At 41.7% G+C, this 18242-nt stretch overlaps 1 protein-coding gene across 2 annotated transcripts in view; it reads left to right on the forward strand.

Annotated features, from left to right (window-relative positions):
- The first annotated feature begins 6585 nt into the window (after positions 1-6585).
- LOC128734227 (grpE protein homolog, mitochondrial) overlaps positions 6586-18242 on the forward strand; it is a 36678-nt gene continuing 25021 nt past the window's right edge. The window contains exons 1-3 of one of the 2 annotated variants that reach the window (XM_053828292.1): positions 6586-6781; positions 6849-7023; positions 7081-7245. In XM_053828292.1, coding sequence (XP_053684267.1) covers positions 6723-6781; positions 6849-7023; positions 7081-7245 — 399 coding nt within the window. In that variant the 5' untranslated portion in view covers positions 6586-6722. The remainder of the gene's footprint in view (positions 6782-6848; positions 7024-7080; positions 7246-18242) is intronic. The other variant, XM_053828293.1, reaches the window with a different exon arrangement.

Here is an 18242-nt window from a genome sequence, read left to right on the forward strand (position 1 = left end):
AATACTCAGCAGGTTGCTATAGGCATTTCCTTGCAGCATGAAGGATTTCGTCACTTCACAACTTAACTTATCAATTTAATAATTTTTGCAACAAGTATGAGTATGAGTTGCTATTAAAAAATGTGATGTGATTTCATTATTTTTTCGTGCATGAAAATCTTACGTAAGAAATGATTAAACTCCCTCCCCCCATCATGCCTGGAAACAAGCAGTTGTTTTACGATTCATTAATAAATTAAATAACTTATGTAGCCTAAAATCATCCCAAACTCGGGAACCGTATATTATACGACTCCAAAATGTTCCTATTGTACATCAGTCTCATTTCATCATTTGTTCCGGGATCGACGCTGAAGTCGCCATTAGTCAACATCAACAAAGTATTCCCCAACTTACTTTAGGCGCCAGTTTTGGGTCATATATTTTAAACGAGGCAAAGAAAACAAAATTCGGATTGAAAATGGATGAATGAGAGCCAGCTCAAAACTTGAGTCGTATTCACCCCAATGAATAATGCTCATGAACATGAGGACCACCTACCGGTAGTGTCGTATAAACATGGAGAAACGCTGGCAATGGCTATAGATTGGATAAATTCCAAGATTTGTGAGAAGGAGAAGCTACCAGAGGACTGGATGGAAGGAATGGTTTGTTCCATCTACAAAAAGGGCGATCGGTTCGACTGCTGCTGACCCTAGAAATGAGCGCAAATTCCGCCAATGATCAATTCCAAACAATTCCGGGGCAAAATTTGTGGCATTAACCAAGGTCAGGCTGCAATAGGCCAAGGATACAACATCTTATTCTGCTCCCTGAAAATAGAAAGACGTACCAACTACTAAAGATGTGTAAGAATAAAAAAACAAAAGTAGTAAAGTAGTTGCTTAATAAACCAATACATACATAAAGAAATTATGAGAGTGCATTCATTGCAAAGCTTGGTTAATAAATAATGCATATAAATTATTATTGATATTCGTGTGCAATAATTGATGTATTCGAAATTGATGCAAGATTACAGAGGTGGGCACTGCTAATCAGCTAACCGCGAACTAGCTAGCGCATAGTGCGTTCGTCAGGTTTCAAATGGGTTAGTAGTTTTGTTAGCTTGGTATAATAGGTTTTTATAATCTTATGAACGCATAAGGTAAATGGTAAAAGATGGTAAATGGTTGGATAAAGCGCAAAACAGATCCCATAGTTGTGCTTAGCCTCCTATCCCTACGTCCACGTGATACCAGCCGAAATACGAGCTACCTCAGCGGAGATCCGGTAACCAACCCCGGTAGAAACAGAGGTCGTATACCAACAGGGAAGGAGGCACAGTGTTGTCTCGACACTTTAAGATGGCAACCCCATCACGAGACTTGGTAGCGTAGGGCTTAGTACCGTCTAGTAGTGTCTAAATCTAAAAAACTAAGAGTCAAGAAAATTGTACTCAGAACATTCGGCATAGACAAAGGCGACGTAATAAGGACATGCAATGGAATCTTGGTACTGCAACTGCAACTGGAACTGCAGATCGCTAAATTTCGTTCGGTGGCGACAGAGTGCTACTCGATCAGTTAGAACCCCGAAATTTTAGCATCGTGGCACTGCAGGACTGTCGCAAAGGCGAAAAGGTATGCAGGGTCCGTGGCGGCAACGTGCAATTTTACCAGAGCGTCGGAGCGACCAACGAGCTGGGAACGGGCTGATGGGCAAAATGGAGGATCATAAACATGTATTGTCCACACGAAGGTAGACCCGACGACGAGAAGGAAGCGCTCTATGCGCACCTCTAGCCAACGTACGAGAGCTGCTCACCACGGGACATCAAGATCGTCATCGGGGATATGAACGCCCAGGTCGGCAAGGAAGCAATGTTTAGACACAGAGAATAGACATTCAAGCAAAAGATCCCCACTAGGATAAAACTTATGTCAAATTAGTTGAGAAACTATAGAGATTTTGTCGCTAAAGACGCATAAAATTCTACAATAAACTCACAACAACTAGCTTCTGGCGCTATTGTCACGCTTATATACTAGCGCCTGAGGAGCCAAAGGTTATCAGTGTGCAAATCAAAAGAGTCATTTAGTTGGGAAACTATAGTCTCTGTGCTATAGTGGTGGTGACGCTAGCACACGCTATGTCCGAAGGTACTTATTATTTAATTTACATACACTTCAGATTTCTCTTCACAGGATTCACAATCCCCCTTGCAGTGACATGCAGTGAAAAATGAGTATTTTCGAAAATCTGAGAAAAATGGAGAAGCGTCACTGCAAGGGGGATTGATCAATCCGTACAAAACTTTGAGAAAATGAATGTGGGGTCGAAATGAGCAATTATCCCAAATTTGGTTGAAATCGGAGGTGGTGGAATACAACGGATATGATCACTAGAGAGGGGGTGACCCCTAAATGACCTTAAAAATTGAATTTTGCAAAAAACCTAAGATAAAATATTTTAAGACCTTCATTGAATTAATTGTTTTGACTAATACTAACATCCTGTGAAGAGAAATCTGTGGTGCATGCCGGTTAAATAATAAGTACCTTCGGACATAGCGTGTAGCATATTAGGTGTTTTAATTTGAAATTTTGTCCGAGAATTCCCGAAAAATTTGAAAGAGTCTAAAATTACTCGAGTTCGATTAGTTGTTGAGTTACGCAAAAATTTCTGTTTTATTTGTATGAGAGTCCTTATCTCCCTACCACAGGGGTAAGGGGTCTCAAACTATCATAAAAAAATCCTGCCTCCAAAACCCCCCAAATGCCAAATTTGGTTCCATTTGCATGATTAGTTCTTGAGTTATGAGGAAATTTGTATTTCATTTATATAGGAGCCCCACCCCTCCTCAAGTTGGGAGGGGTCCCAATTCACCATAGGAAAAATTCTTGCCTCCAAAAACCTTCACATGCCAAATTTGGTTCCATTTGCTTGATTAGCTCTCGAGTTATGAGCAAATTTGTATTTCATTTGTATGGAAGCCCCCCCTCTTAAAGGGGAGAGAGGTCATAATTCCCCTTCTAAAGAGGGGAGGGGTCTCAATTCACCATAGAAAATATTCTTGTCTCCAAAAACACCCACATGTCAAATTTTGTTCCATTTGCTTGATTAGTTCTCGAGTTATGCAGAAATTTGTGTTTCATTTGTCTGGGAGCAGATACCCTCTTAATGGGGGGAGGGATCTCTAACCATCATAAAAATCTTCCCCGGCCCCAAAAACCCCTATGTGCAAATTTTCACGTCGATCGATTCAGTAGTTTTCGATTCTATAAGGAACATACGGCCAGACAGACAGAAATCTATTTTTATAGGTATAGATTTGTATGGGAGCCCCCCCCCCTCGTAGTGGGGCAGTGGCGACTCGTCCGCATGTTCAACCTGTTCATAGGACAGGCAACAAAATTCAACCCGACAAATTTTTTTTTCATCACTAGTTCATGATTTCGTTTGAACCGACGCATATGCAATACGAATAATTCGGTAAATTATTAGTTTAGTTTACGAAGCTGCTGAGCAAACCGTTCAACACGACGTTTGAACGTTGCTTTGATCTCAATGCACAAGCATATATACCAACACATTATTCCTGATGTTGATTCTGGGTACGAAGGAGATAAAAAGAGAATGTGAAACAGCTTTTACTCGAAAGCGCGGGCGCATTATTGTCTCATTACTCGTTCATCTTCAGCATTGAACAACTTACTACCACATATCCCTATGGCCTGCGCTTTGATTCCATTTTATCTAGTCACGAAGCTAATGAGCAAAACGTTCAATACGACGCTTGAACGTTGCTGTAGAGATTAGCACCAGGAACAATGTATTGGTACGAAGGGGATGGCATGCATTATTCGCCAAATTTTCTCATTAACTCGTTCATCTTTAGCATTGAACAACTTACGCATATTGCTTGTGGTGCGTGTGGTGGTTATTCTTGAATTTGGTTCAATAGGTAAATTGAACGGAAAGTCTTAGGTTCGTAGTTAAAATTCAGAGACGAGTTTGCTGGTAAAGTAAACCGCCGTATTCCGTTGTTATTTAAATAATAGGGGTATTCACGTAGCGCTTGTTATGTTGCGTATACGGAGTATTGCGTATTTATACTGCCGCTACTCTACCGCTTCCATAGAAACCGGAACTGCTATGCGAATTGCGGCAGCATATACACGAAATACACCGTTTACGCAACATAGCAAGCGCTACGTGAATACCCCTAATGTTTGTTTTATGAATAAAATATAGAATTTCGATAATAAAAAAGCTGCGTATTAATTTGTATTTTTCGCTGGTTGAACAGGTAAGCTAAACCACCACGAGTCGCCACTGTAGTGGGGTAAGAGATCTCTAACCATCATAAGAACCTTCCCTGGCACCAAAAACCTTTACATGCAAATTTTCACTCCGATCGGTTCAGTAGTTTCCGATTCTATAAGGAACATACGGGCAGACAGAAACCCATTTTTATAGGTATAGATTACCAACAAATGCATATTTAATTTTTATCGTAGAAGCCACTCAAAAACAAAACGCAGCCTTCAGGGTTTAATTGGCTTTGTAAGCGAATATCGTTTGCCAGACACCCAAATAAGTAAAACTGTTTTTAGTAATCATTATAAAATAGATACGATAATAAGAAAACCGCTTAAATAAACAAGAGATAATTTGACAAAACAGATCTTAAAACATTTAAATCAATCAAAAACTGAATTGCTTTCCATCTGGTTCCTCTCTGACGTCACTGTTCTGGGGCAAATTAAGCAGTGTCGTTTGGCCGACTGGCATATAGGCAACACCTCGCGATATCCTCTGCAGCCTCAATTCTTCGCATTTCTACAAAACCGTCATCGCCAATTTAGCCAAAAAAATTCGCTGCTTCAGCATTCCCCTCCGCCGATACGACAGCGGCTTTCTTCTTCTGTTTGGCCTTCTCGATTATGAAACGATCTTGTCAGCTTCCCGTTAGGCAACTTGTTACATTTATATCGCTTGGGTAAATTCATTGCTGAAAGTCAAATGAGTAACGGAAATGTGAATTGGCCAGGCTGAAGCCGACTTGCGTGTGTCGAGACGCACAATTAATTGGCTACGAGTAGCGCAGGATTAAGTACAATGGAGAGGAATTCTTGATGCGGCAAGTGCCACCGCGGCTCTCGGCTGGTAAAGAAAGAAGAAAGTTCTGGAAGCCTCCGATAAATTAAATATTTTCAAAATAATAACAAAAATAAGCATGAGATGGAAAAAATGATAAAACTGACCATTGGCGGTCGCGATGCGAGTAAATATAATTGATATAAATAGATAGTTGCATTATTTCCAAGAAAATCCTATACTTATTTAACTAAAGTTTATTTAGTGGAAGCTAATTGGAAGCGTTAACCCATTTAAAACCTAGTGAACACACTATTCGTTAGCTAATTCGCGGTTAGCTGATTAGCGGTGCACACCTCTGCAAAATTAAATTAGTAAAACATAAAAAGTCAAATTTAAAACTATACAATTTACGATTCTGCGTTTAGCACGCAGAACATCGTAGTTATGTGAAATAATTAAGTTCAAAACAATCTCACCGGCACTTACAATATGTTCTCTTGTCCGTTTCACCAGCAGCAGCACATCTATGAATTTGCTGCAGTCCAAAGCAGGTCAAGGTCATCTCCAACAGTAATTAAACAGTCAGCTCTAACCGCTCCAACTCGCGATTTGCACCGAACATCCACCAGCAGTATTTAAAAAGTTTGATGACTCGTGCATCTTGCGTTCACTTTTGTTCACAAAAATAAACCAGTAACTATTTTAAAAAACTTAAAAAAAAACAAACGAGAGCGAACAAGCGTTAAATCAACAACAAATTTTCGCGAAAAAATCTGATTGCGGCAACACTCAATTTTGAGTAGTTTTTGCACAGTGACAATATGCAATTCTACTCATTTTTTGACAGCCCCATACAACGATTAAAAAATGAGTAGTTTCAACTCAGTCACTGAGTAGCCCTGGCTAAGCGTGTGTATAGGAATGACACTGACAGATAATTGTCATTCCAATGTTGACATTGTCGCCACTCTATATATAGTCACTCTACTCTCTACTAAAAATGATTCATGATGTTCATGATTATAGATACCAATGATTACTTAAAATTATTATTGATTACTACACTATAATTACCTAGATAATTACCATTGATTACCTAAATAATTGGTAAACTTACAAAAGTAATATCTGATTACTACGCACTTATACGCCTTACTGGAAACCCCTTGTATACGCCTTACTGGAAACCCCTTGACTCTCACTTCAGGAAATCGAAGAAAATCCAAGAGAAAATCTCATGCCGAACTGTCAAACGTGTTCTTTTCCCTCTCTTCCTTTCTCGGTCATCGATCATCGCGAAATAGGCGAAATTCGCTATGTAAGCACAAATCGATCTCTTGTACTCTCATGGAACTGCCATATGGAAAGTTTGTGAAGATTTGGTGCAAAGTTTTGTCTATCCTTTTCACTCTTTAACAAACCTGTGCACAGACTTCACAAATAGAACAAACTTGGGAAGGTGGCAGCACCGTTTCGCGCACATAGTGAATAGTGACTCTTGAATACATTGCAGTTGCAGATTGCATACCGACGTCACGCTTTAAACTATACAAAATTCGTATAGTCTTTCAATTCAAAGGTCGTTTTCAAGTATCGTACAACTCCTGTTGTTTTAAATAATTTCAGCAATACTTAACATGCAAGCAATATCGCAGTTAACGAGGATAAAACCGAGATGCGTGAAAACTTTATTGAAGTAAGTAATACATTCAACGCAGCATTTCAAGATGATGTAATCAATATGCTCAAATTTGTAAATTTAGTTCTACAAACCAGCTCTGGACTGTGACAGTAACGTCCAAGTTTTGCGGAGTAAGAAATACTAACGAAGTTCCAGAAAAAGATGATTCCCTGGAAGCTGAGAGGAAATTGTCCATCGAGATAGACGACCTAAAGAAAGAAGTTGAAACACTTAACAATAAAACGAGAGAGCTTGATGTAACAGAATGTAACAGAAATAAACAACGTAATTGATAATACCTATGTCAATTTCAGGATAAGTACAAACGAGCTCTTGCTGACGGAGAAAACTTGCGACGTCGATTGACGAAGCAGATCGAAGATGCCAAACTCTTTGGTATACAAGGTTTCTGTAAAGATCTTCTTGAAGTGGCGGATATTTTAGGACATGCAACTGAAGCCGTACCTAAGGAAGAGGTAGTTTGTAGATATTAGTTTTATATATATTAAGGCCTCTTCGGAGTTGACCGACTAGCGATTTACAAGATTGTCTTTATTTTTTATTTAATCTCGTTTATTTGATTTGGCTCTTTCGTAGTAACTTAGCGGAGCCGTACAATATGATATATTTTAAACCTCATTGGGAGTCGTAAGGCTTTTTTATAAAAATGGTTTAGAGGTGGTAGGGGCAATATGGGCCACCTAAGTAAAACGCGTCATAAAACATGTAGCGCGTAATCAAAATTTCAATAATTATAAATTAACAATGTTAGAATATTGATTGACTGTGAACAGCCATCAAATTTGATTGTTTAAAAAATTATACTTTTTGCTTCTCTCTAATCTAATCTAATCTCACACTAACGCAGCCAATTCTGGAAGGCATCCTGGAAAATGACGATTACTTGAATCAATCATTTTTCTTGTCAACGGCCAGGCCAACTGCGCAGCATGTACCGCAGAGAGAATTCCAAGGAATCAAGTGGAACTAGAACAAATACCTAATTCCATCAAACTCCTTGAAATCAAGGGAAGGAAGAAAGCGTGGACCTCCCGTACCAAACGCTTCCCATATACATAGATAATGATTTATTTACAGTCGTTGGGAGTATCTTTGCTAATAAGGGTTAAGTGATACTCCGGACCCTCAGGGATGAACTAATGGCATTTAGACCAGAAGCCAGGCTGCAATTGGCCAAGGATATAGCGCCTTATTTCGCTCTCTGAAAATAGATTAGTTTACCAAAAAATTAGTATAAATCATATAATACTTGAAATTAAAGTCGTGTGGTTTAATGGTTGCCTAAAACTACATTTGTAAGGGTAGGACCTGAAAACCGCACGACCCCGCACCTCCTAGCTTGGCTACTCAATTATACAAATTGAAGTATTTCCAGGTATGGCCACGTGGAGGCGCTAGGTAGGGGCTTGGGATGGCTAGAGCTATGTTGGGCGCTTCTTCCTAGTTGCCTTCCCCATTTCATACCCTAAAAAATTATACTTTTTGCTTCGTTCAAAAACCATACGAGGCATAATGGGCCACTATACGGGGCAATATGGGCACTTTAGTTAAAGTTACCATTTTAGCCAGTATTTACTAGAAAATAACAAAAAGATTATATAATATAAAAGAAAAGAGAAATGAAATGAAGAGAACTATTTTCATTTCATTTACCGGTTGTTTTATGATTGCTTCTATTTACCGATTTTTTTTCAGTTGAACAACATAGGCAACATGGCGGTTCAAGTGGCAGGTAGATAAAAGACACAACTTTTGCTCTGTAACTGCTATTTTCGGGTTGATTGTTGCGTACAATTACGCAGCATTGTACTTGACTGTGTCATTTTAATGTTTATACCTATTACTTTCCAGCGTTTATTGGTTATGTAAAAAAACATTGCCAGGTATGCTCATTATGCCCCTTACAGCTATGCTAATAAAAAATAATCCTTAATCAAATTATCGAAACTGATTGTCCAATATGGTCAATACTTATTGTTTGCCAACTAATGAGCGACCTCTGACACAAGGTACTATAAAATTCATTATAAGGTTTATAAGGTATAAGGTCTATCATAAATAATGCCATCAATCGCACCCAGCTTAGCTAAAGAATTAGCCTTCTCATTACCCGGTATGGAGCAATGAGAAGGGACCCAGGCTAAGGTAACCTTAAATTTTTTATCAGTTGAAGCACTCATAAGCTCTCGTATTTTCCCCAAGAAATATGGGGAGTGCTTTGCAATTTTCATCGATCGCAGAACCTCAATGGCACTGAGGCTATCTGTGAAGATGAAGTAGTGGACTGTGGGCATAGTTTAGATGATCCCAAGGGAGTATTGAATTGCAGGAAGTTCTGCGACATACACGGAAGCAGGAGCATCGAATTTGTAAAAAGCAGTAAAATTTTCGTTGAAGACACCGAAGCTAGTGGACGCGCCGAGGTAGGATCCGTCAGCGTAACACATCTTATCGCAACTAACACTTTTAAATTTATTGAAAAAAATTTTGGGGATCTCTTGCGATCGCAGTTAATCCGGGATACCGGAAGTTTCTTCTTTCATGGTGGTGTCGAAGAATATAGCAGACTTAGATGTATCTAGTGATGCGACACTTATGGGAGCATACTGGGAAAGGTTGATATCTTGAGTCATGTAGTCAAAATATAAAATCATAAATCTAGCCTGAAATTGAAGTTTGATCAGCCTTTCGAAATTACCAATTACTAATCTCACATCGAATGAGTAAACGATAGGACAACTCCCAAAATCGATTCTTCAACGGTAGAATCCCCGCCAGCACTTCGAGACTCATCGTATGGGTCGATTGCATGCAGCCCAAGGCAATACGCAACGGTACTGTATTCTTTCTAGCTTGATAATATGCGTGCTAGCGGCGGACCGGAAGCAAAAGCATCCATATTCAAGAACAGACCATATCGTTGTTTGATGTAGCCTTCTAAGGTCTTCTGGGTGAGCTCCTCACCAAGTTCCGGTAATTGTACGGAGAAAGTTTATCCTCTGTTGGCATTTTTGAATCCGATACCTAAAGTGGCATGCCCAAGTGCACTTTGAATCGAACCAGATACCAAGATATATGTAAACCAGTACCTGAGCGATCGTTTTACCCATAAGTAGAAGCGGAAGCTGTGCTGGATCATGCTCCCTGGAAAAAACGACCAACTCTGATTTTTCCGGAGAGAATTCGATACTCAGCTTTAACGCCTAATTGGACAAATTGTGCAAAGTATCTTGCAAAGGTCCTTGCAAATCCTTAGCCGTGGCTCCTGTAATGGAAACAACGCTATCTGCAAGTTGCTTTAGCGTGCCTGCATGACTCTTCGAGACAACCATCAATGTCCTTGACATACAAGTTATGCAAAAGAGGACTTAAACATGAGCGCTGGGGGAGACCCATGTAGCTACTTCGAGAAGTTGTCAAATCATCATTGTAGGGATCGAGCGGGGCGATAAGAGAAAAATATTGTTTGTTTGTCTGTGGTTGAGGACTTAGAAGCAGTAGAGATAGGGTCACGTACTCTCCGCACTGAGAGAGTAATACTGATGTGAAAAGGGAGAAAGGAGAAATAAACTCAGTCTTGTGATTGATCATGTTGCGTAAAGACGTGTATTTATTTCGCATTTACAGTTCGCATTTAACAAAATGTCCGTCAATTTGCGAAATTGCCACAATCATGTGTAAAAATCATGCGTTTTTCCGACAACAAATTGAGCAAAAAGTTGTTCAAGATTGGTGAAAGTCCCTGCAAGTGAAGTTTCTCGGTCAAGAGTTCTACAGAGACGCAATCAAAGGCCCCTTTGAAGGATCATTTTCTCCATTAATTTTCGAATGCAGGAAAGCATCGCAATCGGCTTATAAGAATTATGATCGGAGGCTGGTTTTCCGGGTTTCTGAATGGCGATGACTTTCACCTGCCTCCAGTCCTGCGGAACAATATTCAGCTCGAACAGGTTCAACAAGCGTCTTTTGGTAGGGTCAGGCAAATTCTTCAACAAGTTGAATTTGATTCTGTCTAACCCTGGAGCAATGTTGTTGCAAGAGAGGAGAGCTGTAGAAAATTATACAATTGTGAAAGGAGGTTCATTCGTAGTCAAAGGGGACGCGTCGCGAAAAGATCTCTGAGCCGGGACAGAGTTCGGACAGACCTTCTTGGCAAAGTCGAGAATCCATCGGTTGGAGTACTCCGCACTTTCATTCGTAACGTTACGGTCCCGACGCGTCTAGCGGTGCTCCAAAGAGTGCTCATCGCTGTTTCTTTCGACAAACCGTTCACGAACCGGCGCCAATATCCGCGTTTTTTCGCTTTCTTTAAGCTTGACTCCAGTACCTCGTACTTCCAGAGCAGATCTATCGAGTCGTGTTTTCGAAATTCCTTATACGCCAGGGACTTTTTCGCGTTTCTGAGCACTCTTTGTCCCACCAAATGGTGGAAGACCGCCGATTGATCGTTCTCTCGGGCATCGGTTTCGTCTGAGCTTGAGTCGAGGCGTCGAGTATCAAGCCAGTGATAAAGACGTATTCTTCCTCCAGAGAAAGTTCTTCGCGCGATTCGATGTTTTCCGAGATTATGGTCGATGTTTTCCGAGACTATGGTCGCGTAGTGTTTCCAATCGATATTGCGTGTGAGGTCAAATGTAACATTGATTGAATTCACGGGCGAGTAACCATTAGTAATTGATATAAGGATTGGCAGATGATCACTACTGTGGGGATCATTGATTACTTTCCATTTGCAATCTAATGCTAGTGATGTCGAACAGAGAGATAGATCCAGTACGCTTGCGCGGACTGGAGGATTAGGTATACGTGTCGCTTCCCTGGTGTTTAGAACTACCATATCGAAGTCGTCAATCAGGTTATTAATCAGGGAGGATCGATTGTCGTCGTATCGCGAATACGTCACAGTTGGAAATATTTAATTATTGTTTGAAAAGGTCGAATTTGGGGATGATACTTCTGCAGTTCCACTGTAAGACAGCGATAGAGTTCTCAGCATTGTTTGACGTATTAGTCATCGAAGGATACAATAACTGAAAAGAGGGGCTATTGTGCTGCTAGTTGCTTCAAAAATGGTTTAACTGTGGGAAGAAAGGCAAGTAGAAAGCTTTTGAGTAGATCCGAGATGTTGAAAATTTCAAATCTCCAGTCCACAATGTCAGAGAACTTCAAAAATCCCTTTCCCGATTTGATCTCTGAATGTAAATTGGATGCGCCAGGGGTTTTGGTGCACCAGAAAGCGATGGGTACTCCTGGTTTGGTTTACAATTTTGCAACCCTGAGGGTACGGGTTCGGATTTTTTTCATAACTTTTCTTTGCAAATTTGCTAATTACGTGATATGGTGTACCGTAGTCGGATTCACCTAAATTATAATGAAACGATTCAGCTCGCTGAATCGTAGCAATATGATAATTTAGTCTGCAGTGACCAGTCAGTGATCTGACAAGAGTACTGCAATTTACCTTTGAGTGTTGCAAAAGAAATTTCGCCACCTTCTCATAAGGCTTAACAATGAAACGTTTCATTTGACGACAAGTTTCAAGTTTCAATAACGTTCATGTTCAGATGAAAACCAAGATCGAATCTTTTGTTTTATCCAACATGCCGCAATTGGTAAAGTAGGTTCCGGTCCGAAAACCGACTTTTCTGCTCCAGATCTTGCTAGTTCATCAGCCCATTCATTTCCGGTTATACCAGAATGGCCAGGAACCCAAACCAGATGAACGGCATTTAGAATGTTTAGTTCTTCTAATTGGGTGTGGCAGGCGATGACTGTTTTAGATTTAGAATTAGCCGCACAAAAGGCTTATATAGCGGCTTGACTGTCAGAACAGATGTAGATAATCTTGCCTATCAGTTATTTTTGAAGTGGAAACTGAGCTCCGCACATAATTGTAAAGATTTCAGCCCGAAAACGGTGCAGTAACTACCCAACGAATAGGATTCCTCCAATTCCAGCGAAAGATACGTTATCAAACGCGCCTTCAATATCTACAAAAGTTACTAAGCAAGATTCCTTTTGTGAAAAAGCAACCTCAATTTTATCCGTCACATCATGTAATAAAGTGGTTGTAGACTTGCCACTTTGATAAGCATGTTGTGCTGAATGAAGAGGAACTTCTACTAAGCTTGTTTCGCGGATGTGATGATCAACAATCCGCTCAAGTGATTTAAGCAAGAAAGACGTTAGACTGATTGGTCTAAAACTTTTTGCTTACTCGTATGTCGCGTGTCCACCTTTAGGAATAACCTTAATGGTTATTTCACGCCATTGAGTTGGGATGTACCCAATAGCAATACTACACACAATCATCCTTCTCAGAATGTGTTTGAAGTACTTGAATCCTTTCTGCAGTAGAATAGGGTATATTCCATCTGTTCCAGGAGATTTGTATCGAGAGAAGCTGTTCACGGCCCACTCAATCGCTTCAGTTGTGACAAGTCTCCGAGCAAAAGCCCATGAGTCTAAGCCACCTAAAACGATTTCTGGATCGTTTCGTATTTCAGCTTCCACACAGACTGGAAAGTGACTATAAAAGAGACATTCCAGGATTTCATTGTCATTCGAACAGTATTCGCCGTTCAAACTTCGAATGTTATTAACCTGATAATCTTTCGATTTTGACAGTATTTTATTAAGTCGACTTGCCTCGCCGAAACTGGAAACGTTGCTGCAGAACCTGTGCCAGCTCGTGCATGCTGAAGATGCTGCTTGAAAGGCTCCACGCCATCCCTACGATGTCCATTCCAGGCTCTCCTGCATCTGCATCGTTTCTTTAGTTCCGCGAGATGAGAGTTCCACCATGGTGTTCCTATAGTCGTTTTAATAGTTTTTAGCGGGCAGGCTACTTCAAAAGCTCGTCGGTTCGAATCCTTGAAATTTCGTCGCCAGTTCCCAGTAGGAAAATCTCGGATTGCGAAATGTTGCAGCGTTCAAGGAGACACCCAAATAATCAAAATATATAAAGCAATGATCAGATATTGGTGTCTCATTTGAAACATGCCATTGTGCCAACTCATGACTGATCCTGTTAGAGCAGAGTGTTGTAACTAACACTTCCTCTCTACCAGCTCGTATGAAAGTTGGACAATTGCCAATGTTGACAATTCCAAGGTTGGTACTACTCAAATATTCCATCAAATCAGAGCCTCAGATTAATATTCGAGCTGTCCCAAATGATGTGATGGGCATTGGCATCACTGCCTGGGAAACGGTTCATCGTGTGGTAAGTATGCAGAACAGTGAACATAGCGCCTATGGACATCATTCACGACGAGTTCTACTGTGACTGCACAAATATCTCGAGTAGTCAACTCAGAGATAAGACATGCACTTATTGACCTATGCAACAAAATGCATGCCCTGGGACTTCAGCAAAACTGGTGCGAAAATATGGCTCCTGAACCAATGCGATGGTGACAGACCCATTAAAAAGTTTTTCGCATAAATACAAATTTGCTGCCCGTTTGTGTTGAAGATTTATTTGTGCAACTCTAACTATTTGACTAACGGAGTGTATGCACAAACAATCTCCAGCACAGATCAGACAGCAAATTGTAAGCGAAGCCAATTATGTTGGCCAGAACGCACTTGGCGTAGAACCCATAAGGGAAATTGGGCAGGACTCCTATGTTGTTATCGCGAAACGCAAGGGACAACAAAGATCGATCGTATCAGAGCCTCGCATGGCACAGTAGGGGCAACATGCCCAAAGCACTCCGTTCGCGACTGGCATGTTTTCACCCCTCCAGCCATTTAGTTATCGGCACGGAGTTAGACCTTGACTTAGGGGCTCCTGATTTGCCGACTCTCACGGCAGGATCAGGTCCCGTGGCTCAATTTTTGCCCGAACGTACAATTAAGAGTCTCTCTCTCTGTGCTAAGACAGCAGAGAAAATAACTCTCTCCCGGTGTGCCTAGACCCCGCAGCCACGCCCTCCGAAAAACCGGCGCCGAACTGCATGATTAGGTAGCCGGAAACCACACAGCGAGTGTTCCACCTTCTCTGTCTGCGTACGACAATCAAGGTTGCGCTTGTTAAGGACATTACACATCATCCTCCCTTGCTGGTTACTATCCGTCAACAAATACGTCTTGACGTGACCACCGGTCGTCTACTATGATTTCGCCCATGCGGACTTCAGGGAAATCCAAAGAACCCTGACTAGCATCAATTGGGATGCAGTTTTGGACAAGGATGTTAATTCTGCCGCAATGACTTTCTCCAATATCCTGAACTACGCTATCGATCGACATGTCCCAAAAAGAACTATGCCGCTCTGAAGCAGATACCCTGGGTAAACGCTATGTTACGACGTCTGAAATCCGAGAGAAAGACCGCTCTCAAGAAATTTTCAAAATATCGAACGTTGCCACTCCGTAACCACTACTTGTCGATCAACACGCGTTACAAACGATTGAGTCGCTCCTGTTTCCGGAACTACCTGAGCAACATCGAACGTAGACTGAAAAGGAATCCCAAATCCCTTTGGAAGCACGTCAACGAACAGCGGAAGGACAACGGGCTTCCTTCGGTAATGTTCCTGGGTAGTGAAACTGCCAGTAACACAGAACAGATTTCCCAACCATTCGCGCGGAAATTCTCCAGCGTATTTACTGACGAAAGATTCACAAGAGTAGAAATTTCCGCAGCCATCCAGTGCGTCCCCGTACTTAGCAATTGCTTAACTCACGTTTCCATCGCCGACGCGATGGTCATATCAGCCGCCGCGAAGCTAAAATCCTCTCGTTCTTCTCGACCGGATGGTATTCCGTCTGTTCTGCTGAAACAGTGTAGCAGCCAAGGCGTTGCTGCTCCGATGAGCCACCTGTTCAGTTTATCAATCAGTACAGGTGTCTTCACAACAATATGGAAATCGGCATACATGTTTCCTGTTCATAAAAAGGGGAATAGGAGAAATGTGAATAACTATCGCGGCATCTCTGCACTAAACTCAATATCAAAACTGTTCGAGCTTGTTGTGTATGCACCTGTATTTGCATTCTTTAAGCAATATGTCGTAGACGATCAACACGGCTTTATGTCCCAGCGGTCCACGACAACCAATCTTCTAACTCTTACGTCCGACGTGATAAAAAGTTTTGACGACCGGTCGCAGACGGACGTTATTTACACGGACCTTTCTACTGCTTTCGACAAATTGAACCATCGAATCGCCATCGATGCTGATTTTTGCAAAATAGTGCACAGACAACGGCATGCTGCTAAATTCCGATAAATGTGAAATAATTACATTCTCAAGGAAATTGAACTTTCTCCTTTTCGACTACATTCTATCAGACGTGCCTCTACGCCGCGAAAATTGTGTTAAGGACTTGGGAATACTGCTTGACTCTAAGCTCGACTTCAAACAGCACATCGCATATATTGTCGATAAGGCATCTACTGCTTCAAAGCTCTCTACTGTGCTCTTGTCCGGTCCAACCTCGAGTACTGCGCTCCTGTGTGGAGTCCGTACTATTAAAATGGAGTTGACCGAATCGAGTCAGTGCAGCGCCGATTCATACGTTTTGCACTTCGAAGATTGCTCTGGAACGACCCCTTTCAGCTGCCCTGCTATGAACAACGCTGCACACTCATCGATCTTGACCCGTTGAACACTCGTCGCGACCTGATCAGAGCAATGGCAGTCGCCAACATACTGACCTCGAGAGTGGATTGTCCATGTCTACTCGCGAACCTCAACATATACGCCCAAAGTCGTGTTCTACGCAACGGTCCATTTCTGCGTGTACCGCATTGGCGAACCAACTATAGCACATTTAGCACAATCATCGGTCTGCAACGCCATTTCAATCGATTTACACATAGCTTCGACTTAAACGTCAGCCGCGAGGTACTGAAAACTCGTTTCCTGGCACTAGCACGTATATTCTAGTTTAAGTGTATCAGTAGGGCCAGTAGGCATGTTGAAATTTTTTTTACAAATAAGCAAATAAACCAGCTGCGCAACTTTGGTTGCCGTAGCCCAGCCGGCACCTCGTGGAGGTAGAGATAGGAGTTAGAAAACAGAGGTGATATATTTGCACATGTTCACTCATTTGCCAGCCTGAGGGTAGCTGCTTCGGATTTTTTCACCGCTTTTCTTTGAGTTTGATGTATTTTCCGTTCCGCTCGGGGATATCTTAAGTCCTTTGCGGGTAAGTCGAGGAGAGTAAATCGTAAGAGCATAAGAACATCCTTCGAGCGGTTCGTCAGATGTACCCTCATCGGTTGGCTAAAAGGTATAGATATTTTCGTTGGTCAATGGCTCGGCTCTCTTGAGTATTCTGCAAACGAGCGCTTGGAGCGTGCCATAAGGGAACGCTTAATTTTTTCCTTGCGCTGTTTGTGGGACATGCCGCGAGATCATGAGGGGTTTCCTCGTAGTAAAGACACTTCTCAGTGTTTTCACTGAGAGCGTTCTCCACATGATTGCCGCCACATTTGCTACAGCGCGCCTTGTTGCAACAGTAGGTGGCTGTACGGTCCAACTGCTTGCAGTTCAGGCAGTTAATGACTACGGACTACGGTACGGCGGTACAAACAGGCGTACAGGCAGACGAACCCTATCCAGAACGATGTAGTTTGGCAATGCTGATCCGGCGAAAATTACCCGAAAGGATTCCGAAAGGTGGAATATTTTCTTCCCGTTTTCGACCGATGCTGAATGCAATTGCTTGCAGTCCAGCACCTTCACTTTTTGCAGCATGGGGTTCTTGAAACAGCCAACGCCAGCCTCCAAAATGTATTCGACGGTGAGCTTCCTATTGGTAACTACACCGTCAATCTCTACTTCCTTGGCAGGGATGTACACGCGATACTCCCTAAAGCTCGCAGCTAGCAATTGTGTTTTCTTGCTTCAAGCTTTTCACGGCAACTCGCAGTTTATTCGGTCTTGTAATCTCGGTTACGTCCGAAAACTGTTGTGCCATGTCTTTACCAATTTGTATAATATTCAAAGGTTTCATTTTGGGCCGGAAGAAGACAATAAACGGCCCCTTCGAGTCATCCGGATAAGCCTTAATCCGTTGAGTAATCTGTTGGTCCGAGGCTGGCGAGCCGGACGGAGGTGGGGAACCAGACGAGACTGAAGGACTTGGCGGAAAGTTCAAAAGAGGTGAACTAGGCGGGGTGATATCTAGCTCATCTATTTCATCCTCATCCGTTTCGACGTCGACAAACATCGCAACGTTGAGGTTTTCCTTTTTAGCGGGAGCAATAAGCTCTGCCGCTCAAAAATCTTATAAACTCGAATATGGGTTGGTTATCAATTGGACGGTTTAGAATCAAGAGCCAAATTATTAATTAAAAAAAATATAAATAAAAAAATTAAATAAATACGAAGATCACAATGCTTCACCGAACGCAATCCAAACCGGCTGGTAGGTGAATAGATGATATCTTCCAATCTAAGCGCCGCACGAACAATACCACAGCACCAACTGATGTCGT

The sequence above is a fragment of the Sabethes cyaneus genome, chromosome 2 (genome assembly GCF_943734655.1).
Source record: "Sabethes cyaneus chromosome 2, idSabCyanKW18_F2, whole genome shotgun sequence".
NCBI classification, from domain to species: domain Eukaryota; kingdom Metazoa; phylum Arthropoda; class Insecta; order Diptera; family Culicidae; genus Sabethes; species Sabethes cyaneus.